The 21,459-nt window shown below is 42.8% G+C and overlaps 1 protein-coding gene across 8 annotated transcripts in view; it reads right to left on the bottom strand.

Moving 5' to 3' along the window:
- The window catches only part of DLGAP2 (DLG associated protein 2), a 1,048,830-nt gene that overhangs the window by 453,175 nt on the left and 574,196 nt on the right, over positions 1–21,459 (bottom strand). For 3 of the 8 annotated variants that reach the window (XM_075598230.1, XM_075598231.1, XM_075598232.1), the window contains one exon: positions 3,204–3,359. The exons of the other annotated variants lie outside the window; for them this stretch is intronic. In XM_075598230.1, coding sequence (XP_075454345.1) covers positions 3,204–3,240 — 37 coding nt within the window. In that variant the 5' untranslated portion in view covers positions 3,241–3,359. The remainder of the gene's footprint in view (positions 1–3,203; positions 3,360–21,459) is intronic. 8 annotated transcript variants of the gene reach the window in all.

The raw sequence follows: 21,459 nt of genomic DNA on the forward strand, positions 1-21,459 counted from the left end.
GTATCTGGATTTATTTGCATCCTAATTTGGGATTTTAGTTAAAGTTATTTACACACACACACACACACACACACACACACACACACACACACACACACACACACACACACACACACACACACACACACACACACACACACACACACACACACACACCTATATCCTTGGTACCAGGGCTATATAATGTGTTGACTTTACTATAGAAGATGTTAAACAACTAAGTTGAAATACTCAATATTACTGTTATATTACTGCTAACCTAAATATTGACCTAATTGTCCTTACATTTCTGATATAGTTTGCCATTTTTAAAATGTTGGCCATTTACCTAATACACTTTATTCTAGTAAAGTATTCACTATATAAGCCACGTGTTTTTTTACAGACTGTAATGAAAAGTGTTGTTCGATGGTACTGTATATTCTGGGTGTTCTGTTCCACAATTTTATTGAGAGCCCTTGCGTAAGTGACTTAGGGAGGGAGAGGATGCACTGTGCAATGCTACTCATCAGCTACTGGGCCAACTCAGGAAGGTTCTGCTCATCCTGTACCACGTGGATTAATAAGTACATTTTTGCATTGACGTCTGCTCAGATGGAATTTACATTTATTTAATAAATATTTAAATCATGCCAAGTATTTGATTATGTGGTGAAACTATTTCACCTCCAGATGTATCAACATTATTCTTGTGGAATTTATCTGTGACTGTGAACACAACAAAACAAAACTTTCAACGTTTGTATTATATGTTTGAGTCATTCTCATGTCTGAATGCTGTGGCATATTTTGTTGCCATCCTATCTGGATCCCAGTTTTTAAACACTCCGGAGATCCCACTTGAGCTGGGTTACCCTTATCGTATGAAATAAACATGAAAACAAATGTACTAAATATCAGTCTGAACTCAATCAAACACAGTATGGACTACAGTATGTGCCACAGTACTCATTGGGTGTTTTGCCTTTAAACTGCTGGGTGTTTTAAGCAGGAAATAAAGCAGTGGTCAAACTCCACACACAACATTTTTACAAAAGGGAGGAGCTGAATGAAGTGGAATACTCCAAAGTTTCAGGTTACAAGCATCCAGACTGGAGCAGGTAATTAGCAAATCACATTCAACATTACTAATTGTAAAATAAAGAAAGCCCCAGGCTGTCTAAGCTGAAGAGCGGCATGACTACATACTGACGGTCCTCTCTGGGGGAAGAGGGTGCAGGTTAAGATAGGGTTAAGTGTGGTTGGTTTAGAAGGAAGTGAAGAAGCTAGTCTTAGGGTGAGGGTTATTTCAGGAAAAGCTTTACCTTGTGTGAAGCCTAATTTGTCAGGTATGGGCGTGACCTCCCAAAGTAATGTGTTTAAAGTGTCACCAGGATTGAGGCAGCCGGTAGTGATTTGGGGTTCAAGCCATGCATTTCCCATGGGCTTTTTGTGTCATTTGCCAGAGAAAGCTGGTAGTGTTCCTGGGTTATGTTATGATAGTTGTATTCTTGGGTGATTATTGCTAATAAAAGCTGTGACAAATATTAATTCCAAAACCATGTAGTGTGGTTATTTCGGGTTTGAATGAGGGTCCAGACATTGAGGCTAAGTAATTCATGCACATTTGGATTGTAAAATACATATTGATATATATTGTACTGAATTGCAGCCTAAACTACAATTCAAGAAATAGATATTAGAATTGATCTGTATTGCACAGTGTAAATATTAACTAAAAGCGATAGGGCGGTGAAAGGGGCAAGTCAAATTGTAGTAATATTAATATAGTGGATGACATGATGGTGTTAGCTTCAGATTTCTGAACATTAGAAGTTTTTAAAAAAGATTATAAAAAAGGTAAGTACTGTAATAATAATTTTAAAAATGCTTTGAAAATAAGAGAGAATCCATGTATAAAATCATGATGTGTTTATATCTAAAATACTCCTTACAATTGTGGATATATCAGCAAACAAGCCATATAATGGAGCAGGAAATATAAAGAAAAAGACAGCAAGAATGATAAAAGGCATGGAAAATTTACCGTAGGAATTTACCTGGCAAAGGGTCTACAGATGACGTGGGACATACAGTATATCAAGGCAATATTGGAGTGCAGCTGTGATACAATTGAAAAACGATATTCTGTGCCTCTTTGCTCCAATGTCGCAAGGTACTGTGCTATAATTAGGTGCTCTGTGCATTATTTTGCATTTTCAGGGGTGTCAATTGGAGCAGTTACAGGGTTTACATATTTTCATCTAATTTAAAAAGCATGGCAAGCCAGCCTCTTACAAATTATGCACAGAGATCAAAAGTGGAGCAGTTGTACCAAAACATATGACATGGAAAATACAGATGTAGTAGACATTATTACTCCATCGGTTCGTTGCAGTGGGACATACACAACGCACCAGTTGAATAAGCAGCTATTGATTTGAATTGCCACCTGCAGAACACGTGGGTGGTTGCAATAATGATTACTACATCTTTATGAGTTGTGCAAAGTCTTAAATGGTAGAGATAGAAAAAATACGGGAACTTTCACTCCCAAACTCACATATTACAATGACTAGGGTTCATGCAAAGCAATTATTGTCTACTAACTACAAAACATTAAAAGGAAGTACTTTTTTTACCACACTCTTTGCTACTGGATGGTGGAAGAGCAAATAATATTAATACCTATAGTTTAAAAAAGGGGATAGACGTATTTATGGAGAGTCTATAAATAATTACTACTAAGGTGGACACAAATTCAGATTCTACACTGTGGGACGAAATATACAGTAGGCAGGGTGTGGGGGATGTACTGTGCTGCACTTGATGAACAATTTGGTCTGACCAAGTATTGACAATTCTTATGTTCAAGTGTTACAAAATAAAATTCCATAATGATTTTGAAATGCTTAGTTATCTGCCTATTTTTTGTTGTATTAAAGATTCCAATATGTGAGGTTCAAGACCCTAAATATACCACTGGCATTGGTTCATTTCAGTGCTCTTCAAACTTTCCTGTTACAGATCCTGTCTTACTGAATACAAATATTATTTGTATTTGTTATTCATGATACTAGCTCCGAATTTTTTTTTTTTTATTGCGGTATAATACAGTTCAGTAAAATGTTATTTTGTTGCAAATTTGGTACAGTACATGTACAATTTTCTCAGCAAATCCACTCATAAGATCTGTGACCTGTGGTTGCAATGTTTATACTGACCTTCGGTCTTCTTCCGCCAAGAAAGTTTTCTATCCATTTCAGTATATTTCCCTCAATGCCATATTTGTTAATATTCCTGTGTGGTACAGTGTCAATTGCCTTTTGGAAGTCCAGATAAAGTCCACTGCCTCCCTCCCATCTGCTCTCTATGTTGAGCTGTCGAAGAATTAAATTATATTTGTTAGATGCTGGTATGTTCTACACAATTTGCTTCTATTTTTTGTCTTCTCTTTGCTTCTAAATTCAATGTGACTGATCAAATGTAAGATTCCATATAAACCCACTCTATACTGTTCTGGGTACCTGAAGCAGTACATTTATTTCATGTAGACTGAGTTGAATCGTCTCTTGAGCTTCTAAAAGGACAACTCAATTAATTAATCTTGTATATCAACCTAAGCTACATTCTATCATCTCAGGTTTCCCATTGTGTTCAAACTGAGAACCTGACATTGGCACAGCAGCACCGAGTGTTAAATAATGTTACAAAATTAAATAATATAAAAATAATTGAAAACATTTTGATGAAGAGAGTGTTATAATGTTTGTTACTTATAAGTATCTCCGACATCTTTATGTACTGGTAGGTAATTAAAATAGGATAACAATTATTTTTGAGAATATATCAATGTTTTGTTTTTTATTTCCGAAATTACTTCTCTTTTGAACAATTTTAAACATTAAAAATAACCCTCTATGTTCTCTGATAAAATAATAAAATTTTTGTTGCCCAGATGCAAACATCGTCTAGCGCTATAATAATTTCCCCTATAAGCAATCGATCAGTAAGAAAAAAAAGACATCTACATTAGTATTTCAATGTAAACTTCAAACAGCAAATACAAACAAGGTAAAACAATATGTATTACGTTGTGCCCCTAAGCGTTTTCTATATCCTAAGATAATTCGGGAAAGAAGTCATAAAAAAAATTGAATCAATTAAAAGTAACCCGATTGGACTAAAATGATGTCTTATGGTAAAATGTTGAGTGCCACTGGAAAACTTTATGTTACAATTGCACAGTGCAACTGATTGTCTTGGTAATTCAATGGTCTGTTCTCTAGGACATCTTGCCAGCTATGAAAGCAGCATTCTGAAACCTTGATGTTCACTTGTTCCCTGGAGTCATTTTAGTTTTTATAACCTTTCACCAATCTGCATTTTAAAGTCTTACTCTCAATGGCAGTCAATTATGAACTGGGTGGTATTTCCCTATACCATAAGGTGACACAATATGCAATAATAAGTCCCGGTTTTGCAGCTTTCATTCCGTATATAGCTTAGTTTAGTTGTCCCTAAGGAAAATCTGTTGAGATGGGAGATCTAAAATCATCACTGGATGAACCTGTTAATGATAATTGGAGCCATCTGTTCACCTTAGCATAGCTTAAAGATCCTATATAAATCAAGAAAACACAGGAACCAAAGTTACAATTCTAGGATTTGCCTCAATGAGCGAGACATCTTCTAGAAATTAACCACATGATTTCCAAAATAAATATTTAAAAGAAAATCTTTAAACAAGGTAAGAGAGTAAATATACAGTAGTATATTTTTATAATGGAGTTGTACAGCTAAACCCCGTTATAACGCGGGTCTCGGGGTCCACCCCGAGACCACCGCGTTACTAACGGGGTCGCGAGAAAAAAAAATGGCCGCCGCGCTTTAGCGCATATTCATCCCGCGGGACAGGAGATGGGAGCGGGCATGTCCCTCCGCTCCCCGCTTCCCCCTGTCACCGCGGGACAGGCCGCGGGGCAGGAGATGGGAGCGGGGATGTCTCTCCTGTCCCCGCTTCCCCCTGTCACCTCGGGACAGGCCGCGGGGCAGGAGATGGGAGCGGGGATGTCTCTCCTGTCCCCGCTTCCCCCTGTCACCTCGGGACAGGCCGCGGGGCAGGAGATGGGAGCGGGGATGTCTCTCCTGTCCCCGCTTCCCCCTGTCACCTCGGGACAGGCCGCGGGGCAGGAGATGGGAGCGGGGATGTCCCTCCTGTCCCCGCTTCCCCCTGTCACCTCGGGACAGGCCGCGGGGCAGGAGATGGGAGCGGGGATGTCTCTCCTGTCCCCGCTTCCCCCTGTCACCTCGGGACAGGCCGCGGGGCAGGAGATGGGAGTGGGGATGTCCCCTCAGGTCGCCGCTTACCTCAGAACCATGCTGCCTGCATGGAGGTTGTAGCGGGGGGTTTCTTCTCCCCACCGCTGTCCCCGGTGCTCCCGCTGCCTGCGCGGGAGGAGGGGGGGGAGCGGGTGGTGGTGCTGGTCGCGGCCCGTCTGTGTAGAGTGAGAGAGTGTGTGTGTATGTATATATGGGAGAGAAAGTGTGTGTGTGTATATGGGTGTGTGAGTGTGGGTAAGTGTCTGAGTGTGTGTGTAAGTGTGTGTGAGTGTGTGTGAGTGTCTGTGAGTGTGTAAGTGTGTGTGAGTGTGTGTGAGTGTCTGTGAGTGTCTGTGAGTGTCTGTGAGTGTCTAAGTGTGTGTGAGTGTGTGTGAGTGTCTGTGAGTGTGTAAGTGTGTGTGAGTGTGTGTGAGTGTGTGTCTGTGAGTGTCTAAGTGTGTGTAAGTGTGTGTAAGTGTGTGTGAGTGTGTGTGAGTGTCTAAGTGTGTGTAAGTGTGTGTGTGTGTGTGTGTGTGTGAGTGTGTGTGAGTGTCTGTAAGTGTGCGTAAGTGTGCGTGAGTGTGCGTAAGTGTGTGTGAGTGTGCGTGAGTGTGGTCAGTGTGTGTGCAGTGTGTCAGTGTGAGCAATGAGCAGTGTGTGTGCAGTGTGCAGTGTGTGTGCAGTGTGGCAGTGAGCAATGAGCAGTGTGTGTGTGCAGTGTGTCAGTGTGAGCAATGAGCAGTGTGTGTGCAGTGTGCAGTGTGTGTGCAGTGTGGCAGTGTGAGCAATGAGCAGTGTGTGTGCAGTGAGTGTGTGCAGTGTGCAGTGTGTGTGCAGTGTGGCAGTGAGCAATGAGCAGTGTGTGTGCAGTGAGTGTGTGCAGTGTGTCAGTGTGAGCAATGAGCAGTGTGTGTGCAGTGTGCAGTGTGTGTGCAGTGTGGCAGTGTGAGCAATGAGCAGTGTGTGTGCAGTGAGTGTGTGCAGTGTGCAAAAAAAAAAATGTAAAAAAATTTTTTTTTTAAATTTTTTTTTTTTTTTTTTTTTTTTTTAAAAAAAAAACGGGAGCCACGGGAAAACCGCGTTATAACCGAATCGCGGTATAACGAGGCGCGTTATAACGGGGTTTAGCTGTATAATTATTATAGTAGAATACATTAAAATGAGTATATCAACAACAAAAAAACAGAAAGATAAAGGAACAACTGCAATAAAACAGTGAAGTAGGGAATTCAAGGCTTAATTCTTTTTATGTTATATTTTTAATTATGAATGGATCCTGTTTTCTTTTCATTTCCATACATATAAAATAATATTGGCAGCTAGATAGGGTTGCCTTTGCCAATTTTCTAAACTTTATAATTAAGAAATGACCTCTACGACTTTAGAATTGTGACAATGTGCATTGTTCAGTTAGTCATAAGCAACTATGTTCCCTATGAAAGCAGAGGTCCAAGTGGGCGATTTTATTTGCAATGTTTTTTATTTTATTTTTAACAGGGGGTTCCGGTAGCCATTTGGCTAGCAGGGACCATGTAATTGCTGCTTTTCCAAGCTCCCGCGCCCTGCAGGCCAATAGGGAGCCGTGACATCATCCGGTACGGAATCCTATTGGGGTCCACAAGAGACGGGAGCATTAAACTTGCAAGAGAAACTGCCACCCCCTTCAGAGGTAAGTATCTCTGGAAGCAGAGGGTCCCCGGAGCTGAAGTTAATGGGGTTCAGCTCCGGAAACCTCACTGCTTCAATTTTATGGTAAAAACAAATTAACAAAGATAGCAAAACAATCACCTGATTGGATTGCTCCTTAAAGAGAACAATGCAGTTTGTCTCGGATCGCCAGCAAGAGGGGGCCAGAGTGACCGGTGTTGAAAATAAGAAAAGCAAAGAAAAGCACAGGCTCTCATGCCCCTCCACAGACCTGAAGGGGGCCGATTAAAGAAGCAGGTTCTCGGCCGGAGTTGGAGGCCCCTTCCCTGACTTGGCTGCACGAGGGACCTATAATGGCCGCCGGTCCCGCGCGGCACACATAAAATAAACATCAGGGGAACGCCCACCTTACCCGGAGTAACGGTCGGGTCATTGCTGGAGCAAAGAGACCAGCTCCACCAGAGGTAAGCGAGACACTGTAGGTGCCCGCGGGAAGCAGCAAAGGGTTGGAGAAGCACCGCGCTGTACCACTGGTTCACGCTTGGAGCGAGTGAGGGTGAGGCTTATCCCGATCGCGTGGGCGGGAGAGTGCCTGAGCCGGATGGGCCAGGAGGAGCAACAGGTCGGGTCTGAAGGAGATCTGGAGTCCGCGGTTCGTCCACTACGGCGTTCCTTGGCCTGGCCCGGTGATATCTATCTGCAGCAGGCACGGGCTGCTTCAAGATGGCCGCAGGGCCACGTGGTGTGCATATGCTGCAAAGAGTGGAGCGGAGCACCACGGGTCCTGCAGCAGACAGTACAGGTACAGGGGTAGGTGGGGTGCGCATCAGGATCACCACAGGTAGCTTGGACATCTCCCACTGCATCAATCCTTAAGCGGAGTCTGCAGGAAATAACAGAGGCAGGTGCTGGCTGCATCCCGGGAGGAGCTTTGCCTGACAGGCCTCTGGTAACATGGCTGGGGAGGGGGGCGGGCAGACAGGGGAGAGCTGTCAAGACTAGACTGTCACTGTGCAGAGAAACCCCCACCAGGGATAACCCCCCTTACAATCTGAAGGGAACACAGGCAGGAACAAGACAAACAGCCACCAAAAATCAGATCCCCCACATAACACATACCTATTATCTGTCCTATCACGGCCTGAAGGATCTTGTTTCAGCATCGTCCTATTACTGTATCTGCCAGAGCAGAAGGAACTCGCTACCTCTATTATACTAAAGTGATTTGGGGGTGATTGTTGGGGCCTCATTCTCGTCCCGGGATACCCACAGCTAGACGCGAGGGGGTGTCGCCTGGCGCGGGTGGAGGGTGATGTCTGCCGCGTGTTCTGGAGTGTGGGCCACAGTGATTCTAAGAGGGATGTGACAAAAGAGGAGATGACCACTTGAGATATGCGATCCGTCGACCTACACCCAAACATACCATCAAGCATATGACAAACGCAAAGCATAATTCTCAAAGATGCGTGCGGTTAATATAGGTAACTGACCTATAAAGATGCCAACAACAAAAGTAAGGAAACCAGCCACTCAAGAAGTCTCCAAATAATTCACAAAAAATAATATGCCAGGTGAAAATCAAGAAGATTGAGGCTCCCAGAGAGGACACTCAGGACATCTACTGAATCAAGGCATAATAAATGATGAGACAAGGATAACAAAAGCAGACCTAGAAGCTTTATTCCCCCAAAAATACTTTAACTGTACAATGAGAAATTCAAAAAGCTGTCACTGATCTTAAACAAGAAATTGTAGCACTGGGGACCAGAAGGTGAAAACTGGCAGTGACAATGGTGGACTCTCTCCAAAGACAATCCAACCTGGAGGAGGAGGTTTTTTAGGATATCAACAGAATTCTCCCAGTTCAAAGACAACGTAGAAGAAATTGAGAACAGGAAAAGGCGCCAAAACCTAAGGATCAGGAATATCCCGGAAGCCATACATCCCATACAGCCATACATCCACAGGATGTTAAAATCCTTAGTCTCAGACCTCAAAGAAGATACTTTAATGATGAACAGGGCCCATAGGGCATTAGCCCCATGAAGCAACATCCCCAACAGGAACAGGGATGTAATTATAAGAATGCACTACTTTGCAACAGAGAAACTAATTCTGAATGCCTGTAGACAGAGAGGAGGAACAGACATTACATTTGAAGGGGCCTCCATCCAGATCTTCAGTGACCTTGCACGTATCACAATTGAAAGAAGGGGGGAAATTAGACTGTTTACTGCGGTCCTCAGAAGCAAAGGAATCTGGTAAAGATGGGGGTTAACCTTCCCTAATCATAAGGGCAGACATCTATCATTTCGGACACTGGAGGAAACGAGGGCCTGATGGAGAGACTTGGCATTAATCCAAGAAGAGACCGTCCTCAACAACAGAAAGGAAGGATCATACAGCGGGAGTGGGATCAACTGACAACAAGGGAGCCCCCCAACACTAACGAATGAACAATTGAAAAACTATATTCTTCTACACTGTTCGAACTGTTTTTTTTTAAGGTACCGTGATGTACACAAGCTGACGGAATGATCAAAAACACTGACGATGATGTGGGCCAGTGAGCCCTGGTTTCACCCTCCTGCCCTTACCACCTCCCCCCTCTGTGCTGATCCTTGCTCGCCTGATTGGTGGTCGGTCGGGGGTCGGGGAGGGCGGGGGGGGGGTACAGAGATGCAACACCCTGGGCACAGTAATGGGCACCAGTTATTAGTTAACATAAAAAGTTGTGTTTTGAATTCCCCAAAGCTAGATATGTTCGGTTAAAAGTTAGAAATAATATTATAGGATTTAAAGTTGGTTAAAGCATACTGTTAGGAAAAGTACTATAACTAGCTTATGTGCCAATAGGTGGTATTCTTGGCTGTTAAAATATTAGCCTTAGTTTGGAACGCATCCGATAAGGGTTTAATCTACAAAATTAATTAGATCATTGCGGGTCTGTGGAGGGGCGTGGGAAGATGGCCTACCCTGGAGTTAAGGTCCACATGCCCCCCTACGGAGCTCAATGCTCGACATGCCGGAATCAACATCCGGTATGGCTACTAAGGGCAGGTACTAAAGGTACCAATACAAATGTTTCATTGTTTCATCTAAATATATATTTGTGTTTTTCTTTTCACTTTCAATGTTCCCAATGGCACCGGTCACCGCCATCAAGTACACTCAGCTACAGCCTCCTGAGAAAAGAGTCTCCTCACCAAAAGGGTAATAAATGGCGATAACACTAAGATTAAAATAATCTCAATTAATGTTAAAGGTTTGAACTCAAACGTTAAATGAAAACTAGCCGTATTGGAGTTCAAGAGACAAAATGCAAATATAGTAATGTTACAAGAAATACACTTTAACACAATAGACCCTCCCAATTCTTTAAAAAATATATAGACCAGGGGCTACTACGCCTTGGGCATCACTAAGAAAAGGGAGGTTGCAATTCTCATTAAGAACAGTGTACCCTTCATAGAGAAAGGAGTGAGAAGGGACAAAGAGGGAGTTCCTGGGGGTACAAGGCACTCTCACAGTGGTAGTAATTACTTTTGTTAACATCTATGCACCAAAGGACCACCAGGTGGACTTCTTGGAATCAATTCTGAAGGAACTGAAAAATTGGGTAGGAGACTCAGTGATTATGGGGGGAAACTTCCACATACAATGAATATCAAACTACAGTAGATAGATCCAAAAATATACAGGGACAAAGCACTCCCAGCACAGATACCAGGGATACAAAATTTAGAGGTATGATAGAAGGTTTCCCACTAATAGACACATGGAGCTCTAGAAACATTAATCAGAAGGATTACACATTCTACTTGGCTCCACACAACTCATATTTCAGGCAAGACAATTTTTTCATTAGCTCAAAACTGAACCAGTCAATTTTGAAAACAAACATAGGCCCCATAACGTGGTCGGACCATGCCCCCATAGAGATACAAATTAAAACCTCCCTGTCATCTCCGAAGGGCTTTATTTGGAGACTTAATGACCTCCTGCTTAATTAACCAGAGATCGAGAGCAACATTTCAGACTCCTTGAAGACTATTTCACCAATAATGTGGGTAGTGTAGAGTCGGCGACATTGCTGTGGGAAACACATAACGCCATTATAAGAGGGACATGCATACTGTAGCTATAGCGACCCATAAGAAAACGCAAAAGCCATAAAGGTGTTAACAGAAGGGATCTCCAAGCTAGAGAAAGCCCACAAGGCAAATCCCAATAAAAAGATATTGAGGAAACTAACTACATTGAGGGAAGAGCTCAGTAACATACACATGAAAGAGGTAGAGAAGGCTGTAAGATGGACAAGGCAACTCTTCTATTAAAAAGGTAACAAAGCCGATAAACTATTAGCAAATAAATTAAAAGGACTAAAAGCAAAATCAGAGGTCTACGAAATAAAGACAAGGAAAGGGAAGGTCACCCGGTCCAGAGGAAATAGCAGGGGAATTTACTAAATTCTACACTGATCTATATAATCTGAATCAGGAGCAGGGGAAAAACAAGCCTAATAAAAACAAAATAATAGATTTCTTGAATAACTGTAATCACCCAGGGCTGTCAGACGAGGAACTAGGGGGGTTAATTGCACAAATCACAGTAGAAGAGATCAGAAAGGTAGTTACAAATCTCAAAACCTCAAAGGCCCCAGGCCCGGATGGGCTATCAAACATATATTATAAGAAATATTTTAAGATCCTGGCCCCGTATTTGGTTAATATATTGAATTCCTTTATGAAAAGGGAGGAAATCCCGAAAACATGTCACAGGCAAATATTGTGGTAAATACAAAAAGAAGGGAAAGACCCAGTCAGTTACAAGAGTTATAGACCAATTTCTCTACTAAATTGCTATCTAAAAATTTACAGTAAGGTCCTGGTAAAAATAATTAGCGTAGTGTTGCCAAGACTAATAAACCCAGACCAGGTGGTTTTATAACCAACCGGCAAGCCTCGGATAACACTAGAAAAATTGTTAATATTATTGATCAAGTAAAAAAAACAAGGGGACAAGTCAATGTTCTTGAGTCTAGATGATGAAAAAGCCTTAGACTGGACTTTTCTAAGAGCGGCCCTGGAGAGGTTCGGTTTTAGGGGTCCCATCCAGGAGGGAATTATGGCCCTTTACCATAACCCCTCTGCCTCTCTCAAACATGAGGGAGAATCATCCAAAGTCTTCAAATTAAAAACCGTACAAGACAGGAATGTCCCCTTTTGCCACTTCTTTTTGCCTTGACAATTGAACCCCTGGCCTGTGACATAAGGAGGAATCCAGACATCAAGGGAGTAAAGATAGAGGGCAAGTAGTACAAAATGTCATTGTTTGCCGACGATATTAAATGAACAATTACCCAACCCCTGACGCCCCTTCCAAACTTACATTCGACGCTGACAGAATTTGGTTCCCTTTCAGGATACAAGATAAAAAATGATAGGTGTTGAACCTGATTCTCCCCAGTAATAAATTTCAACTTATAAAAAATTATTTCAACTATTGATGGAAGGAATCTCGGTTAAAATATCTGGGTATCTATCTGACGAGCTCATCTAGAACACTTTACAAATACTCCTGATGACTCCTGAGGAAGACGTAATCACGTCGAAACGCGTTGAATTTGGCTCATTAGCCATCTTGGAGGAGAGAGAGAAGCAGAGGGATCCCTGTTGGTGTCCTCCGTTCCGGGTAGCCGTGACGACACAATCCGGAAGTGACGCCACGAGACCAGACGCACGCGAGAGCTGCAGCAGTGTGTATCGAGGTGGTGAAAGTCGCGACACACCGAGGTGCCAAGCTGTTCACTGCTTTTACTTTCTGGACCCATGTAAGCCTCCATTTGTGAGCTCTTCACTTATAAATTTGTTATTTGATCTGCACTATGGTTTTTTTCTCTTTTGTCTGAGATTGCTGACCGCATATACCCCACCATCCAGACTGGGACGATTATAGTCAAAGACTGGCACACACGCTCCTTTTTCTACTTCACTTGTGAGTAGAAAATTGGGAGCCTTATTGTGTTTATTAATCACGGTTTATACTGTATTACACTATCCACATTTCCTCTTTTTTGGGCATTCGGCGACGCTCCCCTGGATCTCGAACTAGCAGTGCATCTTCAAGACTTTTGAAACAGTCTTTTCTACAGGTCGAGTGATAAGTGGTTTTGCCTTTATTTTCACATTTTATTTATTTTATATGATTCACTGTTTTTCTACACATATTGAATGTTTATTAATTATTATTGATAGATTATTTGCTATCACTGTTTCTTTGGGATTAGTAGAGCGCCATCTAGCGTTTTTTTGTATACTATCTATCTGACGAGCTCATCTAGAGCACTTTACAAATATAATTTTCCAGAATTAATTACAGATCAAAAAATTACCTCATGGGACAATTTCCAAATATCATGGCTGGGCCGAGTATGCTCACTAAAAATGAATATTCTTCCCCGATTACTGTATCATTTTCAAACCCTCCCGATCCTGATCCCCTATAAGACTCTGAGGGACATACAAAACAAGTGTTTTGAATTCATCTGGCAGAACAAGAAACCAAGGGCAATACTTATGTCCCCAAAAGAAAGGGGGAGTAGTGGTTCCAAACATAATTAAATATTATCTAGCATCTCATTTGAAGCAAGTAATAATGTAGCACTCTGACGGGGACCACCACAGGTGGGTAGAGATCGAGAGAGCTTTGTCCGGGGATAGATCACTTCAAGCGAGACTCTGGTTTACAACGGAACAAAACATTAACTATAGGCCCCCATGTATAGAACATACCATATAGATATGGAGTTCGGCTCAAGCTAAATATCCACTAATATCAACCCATCAAGATTAATTCTGCTTATGGGAAACCCGAATTTCCTTCCTGGAATGGAAATAATAATTTTAAACAATGGGGGGGAAAAAAAGATATAAAAGGGGATGTTTTAGTTAAGGGAGAAATAATAGTATTCAATAATACAGTTAAATAAAATGACTATCCCCACACAAGATCTATTTCGATACTTCCAAGTTAGACGCTTTATAAAGCAGATTGGACAGGGGGAACATTTTTAAAGAATCGACCGGATTTGAAAAGCAATGTAGTAACAAAAAAGTTCAGAAAGGCCTCATGTCCTCTATATATAAAGAGTTAAGGTCAGATTGTTAAAGTATACAATTTAATATATGGAGGGATGGGAACGTGATTTGCAAATGGAAATCTCGAATGAGGAATGGAGAGATATTTGGGAAGGAGTGGCTAAGACATCTATGTGCACTAGAACAATGGAAAATGCATCTAAGCCTATTTAGATGGTACGTGACCCCACAAAAACTACGCAAGATTTATCCAGGTTATCCAGATCTGTGTTGGAGGGGTTGTGGAGGTGTGGGAGATATGATCCATATTTGGTGGACTTCTCCAAAAATAGCAAAACTGTGGTCTAGGATAAAAGATTGGCTCGAGGAGAGGTTTGAGGTCAGGATAACCCTGGACCCTTTGGCATTTCTCTTGGCCAGACCAATCAAATCGCTGAACCACCACCAACATAAGCTTAGCTCCCACATTCTCACAGTCGCCAGATGCGCAATAGCTGCGGCCTGGAAAAATGCAGAAATTTCTTCCATGAATGTGATAAAAAAAATGATCAACGAGTTCATGACAATGGATAAACTTACAGCATGCCTAAGACATATAACAGAGACACATAACAAGGTATGGGACCCATGGATTAAATATAGATAGGACGGACTCCAACCCAAGTTAATGAGGATAGGTCCTAGAGTTGGGAGAATCCCTGACTTCTCACTTCAAAAAAAGGATTCCGGTCCCCGTTTTAGCTGGCTGAGTCAAAAGATGGTGATGAGATGACCCTTCCCCCCCACCCTCCATTTTATGTCCTCCCCTCTGATATATTAAAATGAGTTTTTAGCGGAATGGTGGCGCCTCCTCCCTCTTCCCCCATGGTGGGGCTTCCCCTGGCTGCAAAAGGGGTGTGTGGGGGGAGGAGATAGGTGGACTGCATATCTAATCCCCTCCCAAGGTTTGTGTATTTATGTACGTTATATTATTCAAATATGTTATGTTACATTAATATGATTTTCCCGTTTCTTTATTCTGTACCCCGATAGAGAAAAGTTCAATAAAAATGTTGTGATAAAAAAAGAGAACAATACACAATGTATATAGATTATACAGTACAGTTTTTTTTTTTATTGCAAAGCCAGTAACCAACCTCACACTAATGAGACTCCAAAAGGTGAAAACAGCTCTGTGAGTAGGTTTTCTGGCTATGCACTTTAACCCATGATGTGCTGAAAAGCTATGTAACACAGCAGGCATAAGCTTACAGGAGTCTGTGTTCAAATTGGTTTAAAGAAAAAGGTGACACTGTGTGCTCATTTGCATGTTATTTCCAGGAATCCCATGAGTAGTGGAAGCACGGTGTGCTGGGTGATAATGGTGAAAGGCAGGGTTGCAGACCTGTCTGACACATGTGAATGTGCTTACAAGTGTTTTTTCATTTGCTGTATGCTATACGGTGGAGGGTTTTTATCACTTTTTTACCCACCATTACTTATTTTAGGGGTTATTTTTTGTCAAAGGTAGAAATGTAGACAATTATGGTAAAAGCTTCTAAGTACATCTTGAAATATGAAATAAATACTAAGAAATGTAGAAAAAAAAGTTCCATGGCTTGGTTATTTTCCCCAATAATATTTCTTAATGGGATGGCACACACAGTACAACTAAGATAAGCATACTGTAATTGCTGCACTCACAAAAGTGATAGATGAACAGCAAAATCTTCTAATGTAAATATCAGATTTCTTAGCAATTTATGACAATCATTGTCTCCTAAAGAAATATTTTAATTCTATATGACGACATTAGAGACACCCTGCAGAGGATCACTTCTGTTCATCAATCAAAATGTAATCTGTAAACCACACAGTTTTTTTTTTATTTGTACAAAATCCGGTGGTGCCTGGGTTTCATTGGAAAAAGCCGTGAAGTCATTTAACAAACTACAAATATCTTGTCAACCTTGTTTGAGTTATATATGAGCATTATACCAATTAACATTCAAATTACATGGGTATTAATGAGTAGAGAAATATCAAAAGAGAAACAGTGTTTTGTTTCTGTGGCATCAGATAGGGGGATCTCATACTATACCCATTTTTCCTGGTTGGTATATTAGATGTCAGGTAACAAGAAATGATTGCAACCATTGTGAAAAGTGTAAATACGTGTCAAAATTAAAAATGTAAGGCAAAATCTCTTCAGTTGAGGATAATTGCCATTTTTGGCAATATTCCCTAGATAACTACAGTACTTGTAAAAAGAAAGCAAAATGACAGACTGCACCAATGTTCACCGGACCCTGCTTGAGTCGGCCTAACAAAGTATTGGGGAAAGCGGGGAACAGGATGTAGGGAGTAATTCAATATACAGGAGGGCATGCGAAAATCTCTGGAAAGCGGAATCGGCGATTTTCGGTGTGCGCGCAACCTACATATAAATAAATACACAACAAAGGGTCTGGTGGTACAAAGGCCACGGCTTTATTTTCACAAATAAACCCTGGTAAGTGCCAACCCTGCCAGCGTGCTCTCCCCCCGGGTAAAGGCCGATGGCACCCCAACCATGGCCCGCACACCCACCAAGCCGGGCGCCCAATGGCACACCAACCACGGCCCGCACACCCACCAAGCCGGGCGCCCGATGGCCCGGCCGTTAAGCGATACTGGGCCCCACTGAATCACGCACAAATGAGTCCTGCCCACTCACTACCCCCAGCCACCACAAGGCTTGAGGGCTTATTTGCACCATAGAGCCCCCGCTGGCAAGGTTAACGAACACCTACACTCCCCCCCACAACAGCCGCCGTGACGTAGGCAACACATGTCATGCAGTGCCCACCTCAAACATGGCAGACATAGTTACATCGTAGATGAGGTTGAAAAGACATACGTCCATCAAGTCCAACCCACGCCAAATCCAGACAGATACTCCATCTTGTATCCTCACCTACAGTATTTTGATCCAGAGGAAGGAAAACAAAAAACCCCAGTGATATAACACAAGGGGAAAAATAAATTCCTTCCTGACTCCAAGAATTGGCAATCAGATTACTCCCTGGATCAACATCCTTCCCATGTATACTTATTTCCAAAAAGAAGAAAATACAACATAATGTACAATATATTATACGATTGTCATGGTATTACCCAAACAAAGGGACGGGTGGGCGGGAACTTCTTTTCAGGGACCAGACTGCCCTCCCTCCCCTGCGCTCCTTTGAATCCCCTTAGCTCCGCCCTCCCGTGACACTGGGGAAGGGGAGGGGAAACAGCATGCAATTCAGCCAAGCTAGAGGGGAGAGGGGAAGCAGCACGTGAACCGGCACGAAAGGGGGGTGGGAGGGGGAGGGAAGAGAGGGGAGCCTAGTCCCTGCGGTCATGTGCCCCGTCGCTGAGGGGCTCCAGGTTGCTTTCTGCACATGCGCGACCTCAGATCCGCCCGTTCTGCGCATGCGTGACCTCGGACCAGTTCATTCTGCGCATGCTCAGACATGGCAGACCCCTTCTCGGGACCGCCGTATCGGCGGATCGCCGAAAAATGGGGCACCGAGAAGCGGGCCCTTGCTGTACTCAAAAGAGGCCAATTGCAGTGTGATCGGCCGAACACCCTCATTCAAGTCAGATGGTGAGATCGACTGCTTCAGAGTATATTGAAGAGATTGCAGAAGTAGTACAATGTCAACTTTGCACACGGCACTGTGGCCTTACCCCATGGTGAAGTGGAAAATCAGAAGAATATAAAAAATGTATGTTAGTTAAAGAGGTTGCTAGACTGCTATAAGGAGAACTCATAGAACACAACTAGTTTTAAACGTCTGCGTGGTCAAAGATGAAAAAGTACCCTACTAATTATTAACTATGTATTCCATTTATAATTATAGTCTACAGGGCAACAAAAGTGCAAAGTATCTTTATTCTAGCACATCTCAAAACGTATAACACTTCAGCACCTGCAGTTGCAGGATATTGGGGGTTAAACAGTTATAGTGCGTCATGGGGCACTAATGCACAGGAACTCCCAACATCTACAATGGGAATATCCACCATAGTATCTATGCAGCAGATCTTTGGAAGAGTGAAATGTTACCTGCTGCATGATATCTTATAATCCGAAGTTTGAGCATCTCCTAGCAGGATAAAAACACTGCATGGCGAATAGATATCTTTAATTACTATCAATAAACCTTATATTGTTCCTTTCCAATGTTCCATATTCAGGTCACCACTAGCAGTTAAATGTACAACCTGGCTCTACACATACTGAATTCAAATATTTTGTCATGTCCATTTCAGAATTACAAGCTACAATATAAAAGTTACAATCGCTATCAAGGGCATAAAAAGTTAGTATTAAATGATAGCATTAACAAAAAATGATTTTCCATAGTAAAACCTTTTTTAAAGCGTATAAAAGCTCCATATGCTCCAGTTCATGTCCTTATAACCACAGTACTGTAGGTCAGCTTATTGCCTTCGCGATACACAATTCTAGTTTGGTTCCGTAAAACTTTGCTTTTACTTTCGTCTTTTGTTCTTGACATCAGGAGGTCTTGAGTTAACCCCTCAGTCCCTTAACGACCCCAACTCCCAACCAATCAGACACAGACTCCAAGGCTGGGGTAAAATGGTCACAGCTGTTATTAGAAAACATACCCAAAATTCCAGCAGCATCACATTGCGCCCACACATGTTTGAATCCACCCGAGTCTTATAAACGCCCAAGCCTACATATATATATATATATATATATATATATATATATATATAAATCATACGAACCAGCCCAAAGACCAGTAAAGAGACAGCAACCAGCGAGGTGTAATCCAAAATACTCTGTATTGCAATTTCATTTCAATACAGAGTATTTTGGATTACACCTCGCTGGTTGCTGTCTCTTTACTGGTCTTTGGGCTGGTTCGTATGATTTGTGGATTCCTATGGGACTAGCAACTGCCTTTTGCTTTACATTAGAGTGCTGACTGCTTCATTTATGTTATATATATATATATATATATATGTAAGGATATGTTAATACTCCGTGCATGTGTTCACTGTACGGCGGGTTCCGCGCGGCAAGTTGGTACAGGGCGCCGCCATATTTTTGCGCAATGTCGCGAGGTCACTGGTATAGAGGAAAGGTTGCGCATGCGCCCAGGAAGCACGCGAACGGCGAACCAATGGAAAGGGACTATGTGCTGAACTTTAACCCCCCGCGAATGTTGGAGGAGTCAGCTGGGGCCGAAGAGCCAATGAACAGGCTGGGTTGTTAGGGGAGGAGAACTGGAAGCGTGGGGGAGAGAACCACGCTAGAGAAGGAGTTGGAGTTTTGCGGAACAGGGAGTGCGAGAGCAGGGGGTCCGTGACCCGCCTGCCTAGGCCAGAGACTATCCCCAGGTCCTTAGGAGTATTCCCCACGTCACTGTAGGTTGCGGTACTGTAGGGCCGCCCGTAGTGAGGAGCTATTGTCACATTAGACAGAGTCAAGCGCACGGAGTTGTGGACTGATATTGCCGATTGGGTACAGACGGCGGAGCCAGCGACAGCGGAAGGTTTGGAACAGATACGCCGGACCCTTTGAGAAGAGGTGTGGTCACCGCCGTGACCGGGAGGTATTTTGTATTCTGCAAGTGCACCGACACCGGTCATCAGGCGCTGATCCCGCCTTAGCATTAACTTGAACAGACACTAGCAAGTGGCTAGCGGATAGATAACATTCTTTCCAAGTGTCACAAGGACAAACTCCATGAGAGCGTGGCCGAGCCACGGCTGTACAGGACAATATTCCCGTTGAGGTGTGGCCGAGCCACTTTAGTATAATAGATGTTACACTGTGTTAGGAATGAGGTTCATGTTATGATACGGTCGCGTATATATATATGCGTGCATGTTGTGTTGTCAAGGAGGTGTCATAGACAGATGCAGTAAAGTTTGGTTGTTTCATGATGTACGGTATGGTTCTTGCCCAGGGTAAATCTTTCGAATCGGGGATCCTGGGTAAGTGGAGGCGCTGCGCTATGTTATGAGTGTGTATTGCCCCAGGCTCCCAGCTAGCGGAGGCTCAGATCTCCTGATATATATATAATTATCACCAGTCAAACTGGAGGGACATCACCAGACGGGCCGCTGTAGCCACAGCCCAGCACCACCTTCCCCACCTTATTTCCAACTGGATCACTGCTCCATCCTTTCCACGTGCAATCTGAACATTATCCCACCGCCTGCTGTGACAAACAGAACAGCCCATTATATTCTCATTTCTCTTTCTTTTCTTTGGTATATTTTTTCATAGCTCTCTTTTTTTTATTTTTTTTTATAATCTTACAATCATAACAAACATAATTAAATACACTTACAACCAAATACCAATGACAAAGGCGGGATCCTCGTTGGCACCGAAGCACTCCCGGAGTACTCCCTCCCCCACTCCCCACCTCCTCTGACCATCACATTTTCTTTAATCCTTGATAGCCTTTCCCTTGGAGCCTCACTCTCCCCCCGTCCCATCATGCCCCTCCTTAGGGGTACAGGGGGCTACTTATTGAATGTTGAGCGTATTTTTCTATTTTTGCATAATTACAATTCATCCATTCTGTATGGGCTAAATAGGCCTTTAACTCTGCGCTAATTGCATTTTTTTTCTGCATTTTTTTTTCTGCATTTTTTTTTCAACTTACTTTAAGAGATTTCGTCTTGACCTGCCCAACACTGTTTTAATTTTTTTTTTTAATCTGATGCTCTGTTCAGAAAATAAAAACGTTTGGAATATTACGTGTCCAGGAGGTAAAAATTAAGCTCTCCCCAGTGCCCAGTGCAGTCTAAAAGTTACTAACCTCAGAAGCTAGAGATTATGAATAAATCAGGATCTTTAACAGTAAAATAAAAGAGGTGGGGGAAAGATGCTAACATGCTATGAGTTTTATTCTATAGGCTCCTGGAGGGAGGTTGATGCTTTAAAACAGAGATGGCCAACTTCAGTCCTCAAGTCATTGACTGAGCCACTGATTAAGCCACCTGTGCTGAAGCAGGGATATCCTGAAAACCTGGCCTGTTGGTGGCCCATGAGGACTGGAGTTGGCCACCCCAGCTTTAAAATATATCAGATGTGTTGAAGAGCAGCGGTGCGAAAACTGGGGGGTGCGTCCCTCAGGGGCGCGGGAGATTTGTCTGGGGGGGCACGGGCGGTTTCAGAGGTCCCACGCTCCTCCCCAAGGCATTTACATGAAATGCCGGGGATTGCATTAGGCCTCTGCAACAGTAACAGTAACACTTACTGTGACGTCACGCGACCCCGGAGTGTCATTTGACGCAGCTGGCAGGTAGGAGAGAGGGCGCGAGACCGAGGGAGGCCAGGCAGGAGGGCGCAGCTTCAAAAGTTTGCGCTCCCTTGGTGTAGAGTGTTCATTTTTAGTTTTTTTTTGTATTT

Source organism: Ascaphus truei, chromosome 4 (genome assembly GCF_040206685.1).
Source record: "Ascaphus truei isolate aAscTru1 chromosome 4, aAscTru1.hap1, whole genome shotgun sequence".
Taxonomy (NCBI): Eukaryota; Metazoa; Chordata; class Amphibia; order Anura; family Ascaphidae; genus Ascaphus; species Ascaphus truei.